Here is a 20,464-nt window from a genome sequence, read left to right as displayed (position 1 = left end):
ACAGATATATTCGATTGCTCACAAACGTGTTGGAATGGCAAAAGAAACAAGAGGCAAATGATAAATCTGATCAGCAAGGTCAGCATAAAACAGTCAACATGACTGGATTCACCAAACAATCACGTCACTTTAACGGAGGAAACAATGAAAACCACTTTACCGGAAACTATCGAAATAACGGAAACAACCTATTGATGGTGGTCCCGAAGTCGTTTAGCAAAATTCAGCTGGGACAAAAATGTGCCACGGAATTTGCAAATGGCTTCCAACGTCCAATTAAAGTTGAACCTTCCTCTGGCTGCGGAACCACCATTGAAAAGATCAAACTTGTCAATAAGTTGTGCCCGTCGGGAAAGATAAGCAAGAATGGGTTGAAAAACAGAAGAAAGGTCGTTCCGCTGTGCGCCATCGAAGACGGTATCAAGACGAATCTGGGATTATCCGGGTATATGGAAAGAACAGGAGTTGAAAGTGAGATAAAACGTGAAATTAATCACGGTCACCATGGTCAGTGTCACCATCAGCGAGGAACAGACCGTGATGGACCAGAATGCGAACAAAATCTTGATAAGAAAAAGTGCAACGGGGACCGATGTGATGATGATAAAAAGGGAAAATAAATTTAAGTTGATTGGAAAATAAGTTCCTAATAATCCCAATGAATCAAAACTTTTCGCATAGCATAGAATGAAATAAATTAAAATATAACTCTTATCATAAACTACATAGAAGACAATACCTACAGCTACAATAAAACTTATCTGTGTTTCAAATGATTCAATATTCTCCAACGTAATCAATCGTCTACTTTTTTTGCGAAACGTCTTAGCAATTAGTTTTCTTAGCACTAAATCAAAAATCAACCATCGCGCAATAATAATGACAATATCGCAACCTGCATTTGCTGCGACAATCCATCCAATGTAGTGCGACATAAGCTTGTCGAAACTTGAGGTTTGGGTTTAGGTGGCTGGTTCATCTCTGGTTCAAACTTGAACAGGATAGGATTAATATCGTGCACCACGAGTTTTTAGTCTTGCATTGCGATTTTTAGCGTTAACTTCGAGTCGATAAACACTGAAACGCTGTTGAAGATCTATCATCAAACAGTTTCGATCTCGGGTTTGTAATAATATATTTTTTTAAGAGTTGAAAAGTACGCAAAAAAAATCAGCTTCAATTTTGTCCCCAACAAAAAAAAATCGAGATCATGTCATTATGTGTTACCAGTTAGGATAAAGAGAAATCCCCGCGTCTTCTTTGTTGCTTGTTTTATGCCTCTTTTGTCTGACAATTGAGGGGGTTACAAGCAAAGGGGTGTAAGTGACAAAAACCCACTTTCGAATAAATGAGGTTTAAAATTCTTCACCATTTTTTTATCCCATAAAAAATGTATAGAATTGCAAAATCAACCCAATTTTCTAAGATTTATTGTAATTTTTCTAATCATCGTAAAAACAAACTTAAAGAAGTTCCTGAAACCTTAAAATCTGAAGAATTTTTTGATATGCTCGGCTTAAAATCGACAAAATGGTCACTTACACCCCTTTGCATCTGGGCCCCTCAATTGTCTTCTCTGGTTCTTAGTGATCGACCGGAAATCGAATCCGTCACCCTCAGCATGATATTCCCAACAAAGAATCGCAATCCACAAACAAGCATGCATGCTGAGTTGTTGCTTTATAATAGTAATGATAGCTGAACTAAAATTATGCTGTACATATTACTGTACACCCCAACTAACAAGCACCTTTATGACGAATTAATTCAGCACAGACAAACAGACGTAACACTTCGAACATTTGTCGATTCAAATCATAGTCACGGAAACATGTTCGCCAAATGCTAAAAGGACTAAGTTTTGCGGTAGTGAGCTAACGTCAAATTCGGACAAAAACGATGCGAGCGCCACGGTTGAGCCGTTGGCCAACTACAATATTTTGAAAAGTACCGTTTAATCGATGTACGATGAGGATTATCAGAGTGTTACGTCTGTTTGTCTGTGAATTCAGCATGATGCTGAATAATATTTGGATAATTTTCAGGTACAACCGTTGTTTGGGTTTTGTTCACACAAATTTGTTGAAATTATGGAGCATAGTGTTGTGTACAAACTGAACTGTTTGTTGTTAGAAGCGTTTAACAATTATATACTGAACAGCAGCTGCATTAATGCGTTGTTCAGTTGTTAACCCTTTAACGCTCATGGTGTCTGTAGAGCACCATCACTTTTTGACGAATCCGACCTAAACCAGTTCACTTCATTATGTTATAAAAGTGTTTGGGATGAGATTACAAGCTTATTACAGAACTTATAACTCTAATTATTGATTCAATAGTGAAACTATTGATAAACAATCAGTAACTATTGATAAACATTTTTTTTACAATTTCGATAAATTAAAATGATTGATAACAACTTTTATTCGAGCACTTTTTATTCAAAGCATTTATAAGCATTCAAAACTTTGAAAGAAGTCATGGGCGGGGAGGGGTTAATCATAATGTTCTGAGCTAATTCACCACTGCTGAATAGGAGTCGAAGTGTGATAATTATAATTAATAATTAATATTAATTTAATTAATAATTAAATAATAATTATTGAACTACGGGAAGTTTATGTTTTGATTTGAGCGCTTCAATTCATCATCTAGGATGGCGCAGATAGGAAGGCATGCGGCTGCCAATCAACGGGTCTCGAGTTCGAATCTTGATTTAGGCAAATTTAAGTGTAGTTATTATTTCACAATAGTTGTTCACAGCATAAGTAGGGGGATTTAGGGGCATAATGGACACCCTAAGCAAAGGAGTATGTTAGGGCTGTATAACAGACAAAAACTTAACATATTATCAGCTGGCTTACAACTTTAACTTGTTTCCTACGTACAGGGGGTGGCCAAAATGTTCGGGATAGGCAACTATTATTCTTCCACAAAAAAGTTCAACATGCTATAACTTTTCATAGAGTGCATCAAATATTCTCAAATTTTGACCGTTTGTCAACCTACTATATGTGCATCAGTGGTACAAATTTGAGCTCGATTGGTTAATCTTTCGCAAAGTTATAACCGTTCTGGTAAAACACTATTTTAAAGACTATCTATTATTGAACTCTCATATCTCGGACACTAGTGAACCGAATTGAATGAAATTTTGAGCGATTATCAACAATATAATAATGCCTGAAAATTCATCAAAACATAGGTACTTTTTAAACGATGAAAAAAGTTATGATAGATTGACAATTTTGGATCTTTTTCGAAAAAAATGTATTTTTTTTTTACATCAATGCCATTAAATTTTATTTTTGATATCCACAGATTTTCTACTTCTGTTCATAAGATATTTATAATAAGGTATATTAGAGCCTATTAGGATTAAAGGAAGAACATGTTTAGTAATGTTTGTGCAGTATTGTAAATTTGACTCATTTTCCTCTATGTGGGTGAAAATGTCAAACCATCATAACTTTTTTCAACGTTTAAAAAGTACCTATGTTTTGATGAATTTTCAAGCATTATATTATTGTTGATAATCTCTCAAAATTTCATTCAATTCGGTTCACTGGTCTCCGAGATATGAGAGTTCAAAAAATGATAGTCCTAAAAATAGTGTTTTACCAGAATGGTTATAACTTTGCGAAATATTAACCAATTGAGCTCAAATTTGTACCACTGATGCACATATAGTAGGTTGACAAACGGTCAAAATTTGAGAATATTTGATGCACTCTATGAAAAGTTATAGCATGTTGAACTTTTTTGTGAAAGAAAAAAAGTTGCCTATCCCAAACATTTTGGCCATCCCCTGTATTTCAATCATCAGGTAGAATGTCATAATTGTGAAGAAATAATGAATTGTAAACCGTTTTTTTGGAGCTGGCAGGAAAGGTATGGGGCGAAATGGACACCCATCGGGACATAATGGACACTCCTGCATATTTTATGCTGTATCTTTGATAATATTGATCAGTTAAGTAATTTGCCTACGGAGATCAATACCACAGATATAATACTTCATCTTAGACGAGTTTACATAATACCAAAGTTAATTAAATAAATTTAAGGCTAAAATAATCGGATTGATTTTTTTCCAAACTCTCTAAAACGCCTAACATAATGCAACGCGCGTACATTCATTCATAACTGCCAGTGTTCATTTCGCCCCGAATCGACTACAACATTCAATTTGCTATTTTAAGTAAGTTCTGATCAAAAACATAAAACTTCATCCATTGCTAAATCTTCGTATACATGAAGATAAGTTAACAATTCACTTGGTTTTATGGTGAGCGCACTCAAACACTCGTTATACCTTATTTGCTGCTGCTTAGAAATAATCAGAAATCCAACATATGAAAAACATACTTCGATTTTAATGATATTTTGGTTATTTTGAAGGAATATAAATGGTACTTTTGAAAAATAAAACAATGACTTGTTCCTTTACACTTATGCATTAATTTTTCACATAAAAGTCAACGGTTTCGGCAAAAACATGAGTGTCCATTATGCTCCTAATCCCCATACATATGATAAACTCTCGTGAAAACTGATAAATTTTGCAATTTATTTATTTTAAAGCATTTTTACTAAAGCTGCATAACAGATTTACTATATAGTTGTAAAACGATTTAACAACAAACAGTTCAATTGGTACACAACACTATGCTTTACAGTTTCTTCAAATTTGTGTTTACAAAACTCGTACAAAGCTTATGTCTGAAAATTACCCAAATGTTATTCAGCATCATGCTGAATTAATTCGTCGTAAAGGTGCTTGTAAAATGAGTGATTTCCAGAATCTGAAAATAATCGCAAAAATAATCTGAAACAGCTGGAGTAATTCTTAAATCACCTACTGCATAATCTATATGAGCGATTCCAAGCAACAGCATCAAAATTAAGCAAATTTTTTAATTCATGATTTTCTATTGAACTGAAACTTTGCACAGTTTTTCAGTTCCATCTAAATCGCCATTTTTCGATATCAAATTTTAATTTTGAATCACGACTAACTTTTCAAAAGGGTGTATGTGAAAATGGTTCAAAAATATTCAAAAATCTGCACAGCCAAAATGGTTCGTTCGATTGCTATGAATTTTTCAGCAAAGTTAGATAACTAAATGGTGATTCCTAAGAAAATATACACTGTGAAAAAAAAATCTTTTTTAACATTAAAAATATCATTTTTGCCACAAAAACTCAAATATCTCAAAACCCTATCTTTTTACCAACGTAATTTTTTTAGCGAAGACGGTCCATTATATTAGCAATCTACCATAAAAATTTGGTGATGGTAAACTAATAAACAAAAAAGTTATAACATTTCAAACATTTCACAATTTTCACATTTGGTAAATATTTTTTTCTGTGTAAATTATTTCGGTCAGAAATCGCAGTTTGATGCTGATTTTATTGTTAAGCAAAGTTAGATAACTAAATGGTGATTCCTAAGAAAATATACACTGTAAAAAAAAAATCTTTTTTAATCTTAAAAAATATCATTTTTGTCACAAAAACTCAAATATCTCAAAACCCTATCTTTTTACCAACGTAATTTTTTAGGGAAAACGGTCCATTGTATTAACAATCTACCATAAAAATTTGGTGATGATGAACTAATAAACAAAAAAGTTATGACAATTAAAACATTTCACAATTATCACATTTAGTAATATTTTTTTAAGTGTAAATTATTTCGGCCGGAAATCGCAGTTTGATGCTGATTTTTTTGTTAATGGTCGTGCGTGAGTAAAACAAGCTGTTTTTATTATGTATTATGTATATTATATGTACAGTAATGTTCCGATTTTATCACGCCCTCCGCGCATTAGTCGTTTAAGGTACACCGGAGCAAGTTGAAATGGGTGGGGCAAGATGAAACACGAAGTTTTGAAACAGATTTCAATACAATTTTGTAATTTATCTTTCGTTAAAAGATTGTTTGAATCAAAAACTATGCGTTACGGCGATCAAACTATTTATTATCATTAGAAAACATCATGTTAACCCGCTGTTTCATCTTGCCCCACCCGTTTCAACTTGCCCCGGTGTACCTTATTCATTAATTTGCTGTTACATTTGAGGACAAGTGTTTTCCCTCTTCTTCAAGATGAATGTTGAGAGCGTGTTTTGCAACGTTAAAAATATTGAAATGGGTATAGATGTTGAAGAATATTCCAAAACATTTTTGAAAAGGGGCGTGATTAAATTGTTTAAACAGATGTCGCTGATGGTGCGGTGGCATGACTCTCTGCACTTAGCACTTCTGGCAATGTCTTAGTTGTTGTCGTTTTAGAACTTCCTGCGCCCTGCTTTACCGATGATATACAGATGGCTCGTTTGTCAAAGTCTAGACGACACTACGTGCAAGTAAATTTGTATTCAATGTGGGCATTTGGGCATAACGAGTCTCTTTCAGTTTATCTATGGTGCTTTCGGTGAGATTTCGTAACTCTTTTGAACATTTTTTTTTCATCAAACGGTCTACAAGAGAGCGTTGAGTTGAAGACCTTTGAGAAAGCGACTGTTCATGTTGTTCGTTAGATTATAATAAACAAAATCACTTATTAGTTTTCACTGACTAGTTTGGTGTTGTTTGCTTGACTGAAGAAAAAAATTACTAATAATTAATTTAATATCCATAGCGAAGTATTTCTTTGCTTTTTCGTGAGCATTGTCATGGTATGTATACAGACACACAAACGTAACACTGACGAAATTTTCATTGACCACGCCTTTAACGATCATTTTGAATCTTGGTTGTGGCTTTCATAACCAGAAGAGCGCCCATCGTGCGTTTGACGTTTCACACCAGCGCCTTCTGATGACGATATTGCACAACGCAGTGTTTCGTAAAACATTTCCACCAGGTGGTGTTAGTGTGAACTGGGCGATGGATTTTCACGAAAATTGTTCTAGGCGTTTCGTCTGTTTGTCTATGGTATGTACCTCTCATGCATTTGTTGTTGTTGAAGTTACTCACATTCTTCCGATCATAAAGTCTGTTCTTTAAGAGGTAATTTTTTTTTTAGATAAACTAGACGTATACGCGTATATAAAACTTTTATTATACAGCTTTTCTCTTAAAAATAAGTTTAATTCCATTTTCTTATAATCAACAGCTTTTCAACACTATCAAGGGATTTTTTCACCAGTCACGTACAATAAAAAGTATGACACTCTCAATGTTTTTGATCACAACACTGGATCGCGTCTAAGTTTCAAATAGATACTACAGCAATTATGAATAATCAAACAAAAATATCATGAAAACAATTTGTTTAATTCAGGCGGTAGCCTTTACAATAAAATCAACATCAAAATATAATTCTCGAAATAATTTACACAGAAAAAAATTTTTTTTTGTTACTAAATGTAAAAATTGTGAAGTGTTTGAAATGTCATAACTTTTTTGTTTATCAGTTTACCATCACCAAAATTTTATGGTAGATAGCTGATATAATGGGCCATTTCCCCTAAAAAATTGACGTTGGTAAAAAGATAGGGTTTTGAGATATTTGAGTTTTTGTGACAAAGATCATATTTTTTTAAAGTAAAAAAATAATTTTTTTACAGTGTATATTTTCTAAGGAATCATCATTTAGTTATCTAACTTTGCTGAAAAATTCATAACAATCGAACAATCCGTTTTTGCTGTACAGCTTTTAGAATATTTTTGAACTATTTTCGCATACACCCATTTGAAAAGTTAGTCGTGAGTGAATATGAAGGTTTAATATCGAAAAATGGCGATTTAGATGAAATTGAAAAACTGTGCAAAGTTTCAGATATTTTTGAAATGGTCGCTCAGGATCGACTGACATGACTCCGTGGAATTCCTCATATAAATAAAAATTGAATGGTGTTTGTATGTCACGAATAGGCCAACGGATCTACACCATATTTCAGTGTTTCATTCGTGCAAGGCTCCGACGTGTTTGTACGAAAAAATAATTGGGAAAATCGACCGGGAACGCACCGAAAACGAGAAAGTTTGAAACTCCATTTTGCGGGGCATTTTTCTACAGAGCTGCATGTCAAAAAAAAACATAGTAGGCAAGCAGAACGACGTTTGCCGGGACAGCTAGTTGAAGATAAAAACCATGAATCATTAAACTTTACGAAATTGTAATACAATACTTTATTACTTCTAGGCGACGAATCGATGGAGATCTAAAAGTTTAGGAAAAATGACTAACAAAATGCTCAACAGATTTATAAAAAAAATCTTCCAAAATATCTGAATGCACTTTCAAAAAAAGCCTAATAGAAATATCTTAAGAACGAGAATTCCAAAGAAATTATCCAAAAGAATTGCAAGTATTACTATTTATTTAACAATTTATGATAGTTTGCCTGAGTAAGAACAGTGTGATTTTTTTTATATTTACCTTCAGGAAGTATTTCCAAGGAATCTCCGGAAGAATATCGTACACATTCCTAAACATATCAAATCAACTTTTGGAAAATCTCTTTGTAATGAAATTGTTGGTAAAGCTTCTAAAAAAGTTATGGGTGAGCCCATGGGGAGTGCAGGTTATTCTAGAGGTAGTTTTAAGTAATAAATTTAAAGTTTTTTTAACAGGAAATATTAAAAAATATTAGCTGATACAATTCAAAACACAGCTAAGCATTAGCTGATACAATTCAAAACAAATCAAATAATGTTCAAACTTTTTTTTTCTAGAATAAAAATTCCACTAAAAGTTTTTAATGAAATACAGCAAAAAGTTATCATTCAAAAATTTTCCATGCAATTTCCTTGAGGAGAATGCATTCCATATTATGTAACTACATTATTTTCATTTATACCACCATATAGGGTCTTGTACCATTTGGGCAGGTGTACCTATTTTGGGCACTTGCCGCTATAGCAAAGTCAATTTCAAACAGATTGATTTGAATTTTTGTATAGAGTTAGGCACTTAGAGTATCTTACTCTAATCTGATCTGATTTATTCTCTTTACGTCAACAGACAATTTTGTCCCAATGATGGTTAAAACTGTTTAATACTATAACAACAGATAACACAAACACAAAATCATTATTCGTCAGCGCTTGTACAAAATATCACAGAAAATTTACGTCTGATTGTTGCACGAGACAAATTAAAATCGAAACCGGTTGCTGCCCTATTGAAGACTCGAAGAGCACCATGAATAGCGATATTCTGGCCATAGTTCGGTTCAAAACTCTACCGCCGACACCAAGCCTTTCCAACTTAGCAATCGTTATAGCGTGACTGAATTTATCGAAGGCTGCAGACACATCCGTAGATGACATCCGTTTGGGCTCTCTCTGCAAAGCTTTCCACAATGTACGTGGTAAGACACAGGAGGTTAGTCGAGGTCGACCTACCTGAGATCAACCCACACGCTAAAACCACTCAGCACCTAGAATGTGTAAGCCCTACTCATAAGAGCATAATTTCCAGACCACACAAAAATGTGTAACAGTTACACATTCTCAAAAACAGCTCGTACACTCGTCTAGATGCGAAATGTCGATATTTTTTTTGTTTTCCAAGGTCACTAGAAAACCTAGCTAGATTGCTGTACAAATTTGTTTGCGAATATAACGATTTTGCGGACACAGGAGCTGATTTTGTAAATGTGCAAGGGTTACACATTTTTGGTCTTCTTCTTCTTCTTCTTCTTTATGGCTCGACGTCCTCACTGGGACTTGGCCTGCCTCGCTTCAGCTTAGTGTCCTTCGAGCACTTCCACAGTTATTAATTGAAGGGCTTTCTTTGCCTGCCATTGCATGAATTTGTATATTGTGAGGCAAGTATAATGATATACTATGCCCAGGGAGTCGAGAAAATTTTCCCGACCGGAGCAGGAATCGAAACCGCCGTCTCCGGATTGGCAATCCATAGCCTTAATCACTAGGATAACTGGAGACTGGTGTAGTCTGGAAATTATGCACTTTAGTGCTGAGCGGCGTTAGCGTGCATGTTGGCCGTCACTCAGATACTGTTTGCAGTGTGCGAGAAGTGGGTCCATAACTACAAGTTCAAGCAGCTTGGAGATTGCGCACAGTAGTGATGTGAATACCGCGGTAGTTGCAGACGTTCCTGCGATCACCTTTCTTGTGAACGGGAAACATAACGGCAGTTTTCCAAAACCGACGGGAATTCACCACTTCACATTGGTCGGGCTCCATACAAAGGGGCGGCCAAAACTCCCAAAAAATGAATTTGATATTTTTAAACTTAATTTCATCCTTTAACAAAGTTATTGTATTGTAGTTATATGATTCTTAATTCAAAGCATACCAATTTTTATAATTCAATGACATTTTCACTGTCAAAGTGGCCTATGTCACAAAATTAAAAAATGAACCACTCGAAAAAAGTAAAATATTAATATTTTGAGAATGTAGTTTTTTTTTTCTATACAAAAACTCAAATCAACCGGTTTTAAATCGACTTAGTTATAGTGGCAAGTGCCCAAAATAGGTACACCTGCCCAAATAGTACAAGAGCCAATTTATTGATTCAACATTTTTGTCAGAAATTTATTTCTTGAATATTCTTACCGAAGTCTTAAGGTAATCGGCTTTAACAAAGCCACAGCATGAATTTTTAAGAGCACAAATCTCAAGAATCAAATGACGATTTGCCCTGAAAAGTTGATCGATTGGTCACCATCAGCGGGTAACCAATCGATCAGCTTTTCAGCGCAAATCATCATTTGATTCTTCACTGTGTGCTCGTGAAAATTCGAGGTGTGGCTTCGTCATTTCTTCACCTTCATGAACTTTAACATTTTTTTTTTTTTCAAATAAAAACAAATATCAAAAATCCTTACCAATGGATAGATAAATTTATTAGAATTTATTTTATCTGAAATCCTATCATTACTTCTCTATTAATTCCATCGTAATTGTTTCGGTAGCTGCTCTGTTTCTCCCAAAAGGTCGATTCCAAAAACTTCTAGTAATGTCGCCATAAAATTTTCTACTAGGTTCTTCTAATAAAAATCAGCAAATTGTTTCCTGTCTTGTGCATATATGGTAAATTTGGCAGTTCATTCAATTTACTGGATTTATTATAATGTGTAATAGAAATCTGGAATTATTTTCTAAGACCTGGAAAAAACCTGGAATAATCAGGGAATTTTGTTTTCGTAAACGAGTAGACACCCTGTAACTGCAGATTCCTAGATTCGAAGAAGCGCGTATGGATATGATTGTACATATGACAATGAACCGGAATCGCTGGGTAAACCTCGGCTGGTCGTGATTGAATTAACGGCTTCGGGAGAACTTTCGTCGCCGGGGATTTTCTCCGTCAGAGTATGATAGGTCCACCGCCGGGCACTAGACTGAATATGCCGTGAAAAGCACCGGAAAACGTTTGTTGAGACGCCTGTGAACCGGAAGTAAGATTTCGACCGGAATCACAGTCGCCAACCCGAGGATATCGGTTCAGAAGAACTTCGCCGAGGATGTCTTCGTCGGAGTAGGATGAAGTCAGCGCAGGGGACTATCAAAGTACCGAACAACCGTGCTGAATTGTTCGTTTGAGTCATCGAAGCGACTGCGAATCGATGTCAGCGTGAAGCATGTTGATCGCTGATTGGTGAAACGTTGGAAATATAACAAAAAATAACAACATGAGTCAAAAGGCTCAGCATGGAGGTAGCCAAAGAGCTTAGGATTCTATGAAACTAACAACAATCGTAGGAGTCCCAATAAGAGTACTCAATAAAAGCATAGAATAACTATTTGGTTGCGGTGTGAGAAAAATGTGGCTGTCAGTTTTTTCGTGTCCGTGTAATTTGAATTCGACTGACCGATTTGTGAATTGGTAAAAGATTCTGCGGAAGTGTAAGCAATATTGACTTTGTATTAAAACCTATGCGCAGCAGAGCGGAAGAGCTTCATGAGTGCCTTCGTTAAAATGGCAACAGTGGATCGCAATACTTACGGTTCAGCAAGACTTGTTCTTCTTCTCGGAAGAGTAAATAAAAATCGTTCAGCATAACTACTTTCCGTGAAGTGTAGTGATGAAATAAATTTGCAGTGCAATCGTTCTTTTCGTAAAGAAGCACTTATCGGAAGAGCCACAGCTTCATAGCAAAAAGCCAAAGTGCCACCCCAGTAACAACTGCAATTGCCAGCATTCGGCTATCTCCGGAGCGTCATCAATCTCACGGAACGTTCAAAGTTGATGGGCCACTTTTGTCGGAAGGTCGTCAGGGTGCGATATATCGTAGTTCATTTTATTCATCTTTGAATGAAAGCAACAGATTGCATGCCGGAAATGCATAGAAATCGAGGCGTGGATACGATCATCCGACGGAATGGAACTTGGTGAGATCTGTCTGATTTACTCTTTGTACACTATATTGTTCTATAATCTATGACTGGCCATATATATTTGGAATATGTTATAATTGTAAAACTAATTAATATTTTTAAAATGGGCCGTCATTGTGGGGTCATAGGTTCATCACGTTTTAGTTTATTTTCAGAGAGCGAGTAGTGGCGCTTAAGCCTAGGCATTAGGGCCAGGACACGGAGTAAATACCTGTGTTCCATCCCAGGAAGGACCAAGGGGTGGCATTAACCTTCTTAGCATCGTCACCCCCACCGATTTCCATCATATTTTGCCTTTCCATAAACTGAGCGGTTGGTACGAGATGTCCCCACTCATTGTCTTAATTGCTGAATTAAAACGCTGCACAGTAGGCCTGGCCGCTTTAATGCTTGTAATGCATCCATGATGTACTGCAATCATTAATAATGACAAGAAAAATGGTGGAAGTAGTCGATTCTATCATTTTCCAGGATTCTTTCAATGAATGGCTGTGTATGTGTAGACTAGACTAGACTAGACTAGAATAACTATTTGGTTGCGGTGTTCATTGCACATAACACTTATCCTCCAAAGTAATACTGCATGGTGGTGCCGGAAACCTGAAAAACCAAATGACAGTTTGAGCTGAAAATCTGATCTATTGATTACCTTTTTCGAGGTAAGGCTTCGTTATAACTCCACCTTAAAGTTTCAAAAATACTTTTTTAAAGTAGCTTAACTCATAGGCAAGTACCGTAGTCTGGGGGGAAGATGATCACTTTTCCTCTATTCTTTTGAATAAAATCAGATACAATACATATATTTAATACAAATATTTTAAAGCATGTACTGAGTAGATCTGTCTTAAGCAAGGTTGCGACCATTCATTTGCGAAAATTTACATTCATTTGCTATTATCTCAGTTCACAAGCATGCTATCGAAAAACAATGTATGGATGAATTTAACCTTGTAGTTTTATCTGAAAGTTTTCCGAATAACATTGGGGTCGCAAACGTATACCAAAGTCGTGAGCGAGCTGTGAAGGCAACTCTCCACGCGATGAATATAAATTAAATTCACGCTGTGGAAAGTTGCCTTCACAGCTCGCTCACGAGTTTGCTATGCATGTGCGACCCCAATGTTATTCGGCAAACTTTCAGATAAAACTACAAGGTTAAATTCATCCATACATTGTTTTTCGATAGCATGCTTGTGAACTGAGATAATAGCAAATGAATGTAAATCTTTGCAAATGAATGGTTGCAACCTTGGTCTTAAGAAGTAGCTATATTTTGTAAAAAATAGGGTAACGGTCGAATTTTGGACCCCTAGAGGACATTAGTTTGAATTTAGGCTGAAATCAAACAGATTCAGAGAGAGAGTTACACATAATGATGATGTTGGTATGACCGTAAAAGCCCCCACTGTCCGTTAAAAATGCCCACAAGGTTATTTCTGGCTGAAAATTTGATGAAAATAACTTATTTTTGAAGCATCAGTTTTCACTGTTTTGGACACCCCAATGTATTTTGGACCCTTTTAAGTATATATTTCGGACATCCGGTGTTTAAACCCGCTTGAAACTATTTTCGAAAATTCTACCACTTGGGTATGCTGGATCACATCCTAATTACTTGATTGACAAAGGCTCATTAGACGAACTTTGAGAATTTAGCGCGCTAGATTGAAAAACGTTTTTGTTTACATCTGCAAGTTTCCCCAGCACCACATTCTCTTTTGGTAAGCATACCGCGACGCTCGCACGGGTGACGAGATTAACGAAAATTAATTTCAAGGCAAATAATGATATTTCCAGTGAGGAAATGCTTGCCGCTCGTGCAGAACAGTCTAATTCAGCGAATGATTCTAAAAATTTTCGTCATCTCTTCATTAAATTTGTGAAAGTTATGATAATACGACCCAGGGGGTCCAAAATATATGGGGGTCCAAATTATATTGGCTACCCTACTCAAATTGCTTAATTTGAAAACTTTCAATCCGGGGTGAAGTTGATTAACCAATGACATAACACTAAGAACGGAAAATTATTGAACAAACTAATTTTTTTGATGCTGAGTCTGAATAAATTTTTTAAATTTTACAACTAGTGTATTTTGTATGTTAATGTGGCAGAATGTTTTGTGAGGCCTTGATGGGATGCGATTTTTTGAAGGGCAGTCTTTTCACCGAATTTACATACACATCCAAAAAAAAATCGATATGTTTTATGTAAAACCTGTCACATTTGGCATTAACACCTTAAAAAATTCTTTAACAATATTTACACAATTGGTTTACAACAAAAGTTCTTCCATTGAAATAGAATTGCGGCGTCCTCAGCGGTTGAAGGATGTGGATCCCATAGTGATCAACTTCAACGATCTGATCAACTGCTCATAGTTTGGAAGCTGGCTTTGGGACGTTACGCCAAGAAGGAAAAAAATGTCTGCTATAAAGTGGCTCGAAAATACCAAAGTGGCTAATCCTTGTCGTTTTGACAGATATCCTGATCGATTGAAACTATGGGGATGACAACAAATCGGCTGTTCCAATTTTGACGTATCTCCTCTTTGTTCTTACAGGCTCCATGTAGTCTGCCAGATTCTTCTTCTTCAGATCATCTACGTAGCCTACTCAATTATTTTTGCGATTCACCAGTATTTTCCGGAATTTTATTTAGTAATGAAAGCACAAAAATAATATAGTCCATTTTACGAGCCGATTTTATGAATGAATTTTGACAGGAGGTAGCGTCCAATAACCCGTGAAAACCAATATCATCATCAACATTGTTGTCACTTCGTAAAATGTAATTGTAATTTGGTCTTGAAGTTTTTTTTATGAATGCTTCCTGATTATTAAATTATGATTTTGTCCAAAAATGCCTCGAAATTTTTCCTGGGTTTCAGATAGATTTTGATAAGAAATTCTCCCTCATTTTATTGATTTCTTATGTTTGAAACTCAGATGAAAAATGCATCCTATACATGCAAGAATATGAACATTATTTAGTAGAGATAAATGCCCTAGAGGTAAAGTCTCCATAAAAAAATAATTGATTATATTCCAGAAAAAAAAAATAAAAATAGTTTGCACATTAAATTGATTACCCTACTCTGACTAGTCGAACATTTGTTTTTTTTTTAATCCTGAATTTTATATTCATAACTGCTTAGGTTGCACGTGTTCACACCCTATCATTAAAAGCGCAATCAAAGTATTTATATTGACTTATAATCTGTTTCCTGGTTAAATACAGATAGCTGTTTCTCAAACACATCGTCACATCAAGAGCCACCAAACGAACTCTGCCAAGACGATATCGTTAGCTTGCTGGTGCCAAAAAGTCACACTCCAATAGTATTTAAACGCCCATAATCCCTCAAATGATTTTCAAAAGGTGGCGAACCAGACGAATGCTCAGCTTATTTCTTCCCACTGCCAGCCGACCGGTCACGTGTCTGATTGGCGGTAATAGGATAAAGATTAGTTTATTTTTATTGAATTAGCTCAACCGAAAACGGTGGTTACCTTGCTAACACACTGCACTGACTTCGCGTGAGCATTGCTTATCGTAACATCTCTTCTCACTCATGATGCTACACGTGTCCTCTCTAGATGCTTTAGATGCAAGAGAAACATTGATATTTGAACGAGGGTTGATTCAATTTTTCTAGCATAGGATATGCAATGCGCATGTTGTTTTCTGTGGGGAGCTCATATTAGGCCACGCCCCGTGTTCATTTAATATTTTTTTTACTTTCAATGCAGTTCATTGTAAAATGGTAAAGGCGAAAATGAATTTAAGGGTTCGTTCAAATATTATTTAACGCTAAGTCTAGCATTGTGTTACGCTTCAAACAAAATATCAAAATTTCTCATACAAAGGCTGTTACGTGGGGGTGGGAGGGGGTTTAAAATTGGAAAATGTTGCGTTACGTAATATTTGAATGAACCCTAAGAGAACATAGGGTGTGAGACCATTTGGACACTCTCCGTCATGATTCAGTGAATTTTATAACGTCGGAACAACCGTGTAAATTTATGTGACTGATGTACAGTATGCGGCAGGAAAAAATGCGAAAAGGTTTTTCAACTTCAAACCTCATTTTCGTCCATTTGACATTAACCAATCTATGTTTCAACGTTCCATGATCTATAATAGGCTAGTTTTCTGAAAAGTTAATTCAAAAATTTCCCATTTTGGTCACTAACCTTTACAGGGCGGCGCCTGAAGATGAAGACAACCAGAATTTTCAAACCGCAGAAAATCACACAGGTCGCTAAATTTCGCATCTTATAAAATATTTTTTTTAATTTTCTCTACAATATCATCAAATATATGTACTTATTTCATCTGGTATGCGAAACTACATGGCTCTGGATCAGTGTGGTCTGGTTGTTCATCGAATTTGAGCTAATGTTGTTACTGTTATAGTCATTTTGTTTAATGACCATTGGGCGCGCAGTTTATTGATATCCGCTTATTAGGCCTACATTATCACATGTTAAACATCAAATATGTTCATTTTTATTTTTCAGTGCTAGAATATAGACATTGACTGATACACTGTCATGAAAAAATAGTCATATCCATCCCATATTTAGCGTGTAATAGTGCCTTGAACTTTTCGCATTTTTTCCTGCCGCACCCTGTATAATCCCGATCAAAAGTTTGGATTCGATTTCAAAACTCCATGTCTCATTCTAAAGATCATAAGTCAAAGAAAACTTGAACAAAAATATGTGTATGTAAACTTAACCTAAAATTGCAACATATTCTAAAATAAATAAGTTCAATTTACTTGGATTGTCTCTGAAAATGAAGTTGACCAAATTTTCGAATTTTCATGCATTATATACTCCCGATCAAAAGTTTTGGGGTCACCCCCTCAAAAACATGTAATTTTTTTAGACCCATATCTCCGACAACTTGCGCCCGATTCCATAAACCTATACACGAAACCCTAGGTCTCATTCAAAAGATAATAAGTCAACGAAACTTTGAACATGATTTAAATGAAACTTTTTCAAACATGTTTGTATGTAAACTTAACCCAAAGTTGCCAAATTTTCTAAAAAATGTATATAAACTTACGGCTATGTCGCTGGAATATGAGTTTACCAAATTTTAAGATGAGAGCGGCAGGCTTGTCCGCATTGAGCGCATGAAAATTCTGCTCTTTTGATTTACACCACCAAAACCATCGTATTAATGTTATCTTGCTATATTACCTGATAGAAGGATGTTTGAATATCCTAAATGTCATTTAGAACTGTCAAAAAATCGCACCGCAGCGCCGCACTGAGGGTGCAAAGAGAAATTCACTGGGGTGAATTCACCCGGGTGAAATTCTCTTTGCGCGCACAGTGTGGCACTGCGGTGCGATTTTTTGACAGTTCGAAATGACATTTTGGATATTTCAACATCCTTCTATCAGGTAAGATAGGAAAATTGAATAAATACGATGATTTAGGGGATGTAAATCAAAAGAGCAGAATTTTCATGCGCTCAGTGCGGACAAGCCTGGAGAGCGGTAATATAACCTATTTCCTATTAGCTTTCAACTTCTTTTTGCCGAACCTAGCTAAAAAATCTAGAAAAAAAGTCATTAAATAAATTAACTCTTGATGTCATCGACCAAAAGTTTGGGGTCACCTCTCAATATGATGTATCAGCCAAAAGTTTCGGGTCACTATCGTAAAACATGGAAAAGTGATTTGTTGATATTTACCTTTGTCATCTTTCATTCAATTTCTACTATTATTATTTGAAACAAAATGAATAGTACTTACTGCATAGACATTGAACCACACATATTTGTTAAAATTTACATACTAAAACTTAAGTTAATGTAAAATTGTAACCGTAGGAATTTTTCCAGGAATTCCTTCTGAAATGTCTACAACAATTCTTCCAGGAATTACTCCAGATTTTTTTTCTAAAGAATTCTTTTTGGATTTTTTCTTCAGGAATTCCGGGATTTCATTATTATTTTCGCCCAAGATTCCTCCAGGGACACCTCCAGAATTCCTCAAGGCATTCCTTCAGGAATTTTTCTAGGCATTCCTCAAGGCATTCATCCAGAAAATCCTCCAGAAATTGTTTCTGGGATTCCTCCAGCAATTCCATCAGGTATTTCTCTTCTTTGCATTTCTCCAGGAAGTTATCCAGGAATTCTTCCAGGGATTCTTTCAGAGATTTCTCCAGAAATTGCTAGGATTTTTCCAGGAATTCTCCAGGGATTTCTCCCCGAATTTCTCCAGGGTTTCCTCCTGGGCTTATTTCAGGAATTCCTATAAGATTTTTCTATGGAATCTTCCAGGGAATTCACCAAGAATTCCTCCAGGGATTTCGCCTAGAATTCCTCCAAGAACTCCTCTATGACATCCTTCAGGTATTCCTCTCCAGACAATCCTCCAAGAAGTTATCAAGGAATTCTTCCTGATATTTCTCTAGAAATTACTTCTAGGATTCCTCCAGGAATGTCTGCAGGGATTTGTCCCTAATTTTCTAAAGAGATTCCTCCAGGAATTCCTTTAAGATTTTTTCCAGGGATTTCTCGTACAGGATTCCTCAGGGATTTCGCCTATAATTCCTCTAGAAAATTTTCCAGGAATTCCTCCAACCATTCCTCGAGAAAATCCTCCTGGATGTGCTTCAGAAATTCCTACTGGGATTCATCCAAACTAGAGACTACAAAAATTGTTTCAAGGATTCCTCAAGGATATCCCCCAAGGATTTCTCCACGAAATTTCTCCAGGGATTGTTTCCATAACTCCTCTAGGGAAGACCTCCAAGAATTCATCCAGGGTTTTCTTCAGGAATTCCTCCAGTTATTCCTCCAGGAATTCTTGCAGGGATTGCTCCACGAACTTATCCAGCAATTTCGCTAGGAATTTTCCCAATTATATCTTCAGAAATTCCTCCAGAAATTCTTCTAAGATTTCCTCCAAGCCAGGGGGACGACACTAGTTTTCCCAAGCCGAAGTGTCCCAAAAAAAAAAGCCGAAAAAAGATGAAAAAATTCGGTAAAACCCGCAAAAAATTTGCGCCATCGTTTCCCCGCTAGTCATTCCTACTAGAATTCCTCCAGAAATTCATTCAGAAATCTCTCCAGGGATTCATCCAGGGATTTATCCAAGAATTCCTCTAGCGATTGCTCCGGGAATTCTTTCAGGGATTGTTCTAGGAATTCTTCCAGTGATTTCTTTCGAAATTCCTCTCTGAATCTCTTCAAAAATTATTTAGGGGCTCCTTTAGAACAGGGGGAATGACACTTCCTTTGCTAACCGAAAAAATCCGCAATTATCCGTTGCTAACCGTCGTTAACGATTCTATAACATTCCCCAGAAAACCATTCCCCAGAAAACCAATCCCCAGAATTCCATTCCCCAGAATGTACCATTCCCAGAATTCCATTCCCCAGAATATACCCCAGAAAGAAAACAAAACTATTGTTTTATTTCTGAATGGTTTATATTAATCGCTAAAAATCAAATATTTATTCGAAAAAAAACATCCTGCCAAAAATTCTTATTTGACATGAAAAACTTTGGAAATAAGCATGATTTGCCTTTACAATTTAGGCTATTGGTATAATTATTGGCATCGCAACTGCTTAGTTTTTAAACATACATTTTCCCTTATTTTGTGCATAGGCTGTTCTTTCGAATTGCACTTTTCAGTAAACTATCGGCATCAAAACTTCTTACATTTTCTACGTAGTGTTTTCCTTCCTTTCTGCATAGGCTGTTCTTTCGAGTTACACTATTTAGGTAATTATCGGCACCACAAGCACAGGTGTTTGGAAATTTGAAAAAATATTAAATAAATATATTAGCAATTTTAACACCGGTGGAGGCTGTAATGCCCATAATTTCCTGAAAAGTGCAATTCGAAAGAACAGCCTATGCAAAAAAGATTGGAGAATCTATGTTAAAAAAGTAAGCCGTTGCAATTCCGATAATTTCCTGAAAAGTACAACTCGAAAGAACAGTCTATGCAAAAGAAGGGAAAATTGTTGATGAACATATGAGCAGTTGTAATGCCAACAATTGTTAAAACAACGACTCAAACATTTTTTTTAACGAAGAAGGAAACGTAACGCTCTGATGATAATTGCCATCGTACATCGATTTAACGGTTTTA

The 20,464-nt window shown here is 35.8% G+C and overlaps 1 protein-coding gene across 1 annotated transcript in view; it reads left to right on the top strand.

Annotated features, from left to right (window-relative positions):
* LOC109430754 (uncharacterized) overlaps positions 1-10,618 on the top strand; it is a 39,675-nt gene extending 29,057 nt beyond the window's left edge. The window contains exon 3 of the mRNA XM_019706834.3: positions 5-10,618. Within this exon, the coding sequence (XP_019562379.3) occupies positions 5-620 (616 nt within the window). The 3' untranslated portion in view covers positions 621-10,618. The remainder of the gene's footprint in view (positions 1-4) is intronic.
* Positions 10,619-20,464: the final 9,846 nt, after the last annotated feature.

Source organism: Aedes albopictus, chromosome 1 (genome assembly GCF_035046485.1).
Source record: "Aedes albopictus strain Foshan chromosome 1, AalbF5, whole genome shotgun sequence".
In the NCBI taxonomy this organism is placed as follows: Eukaryota; Metazoa; Arthropoda; class Insecta; order Diptera; family Culicidae; genus Aedes; species Aedes albopictus.
This window is presented reverse-complemented; position numbering and strand designations above follow the sequence as displayed.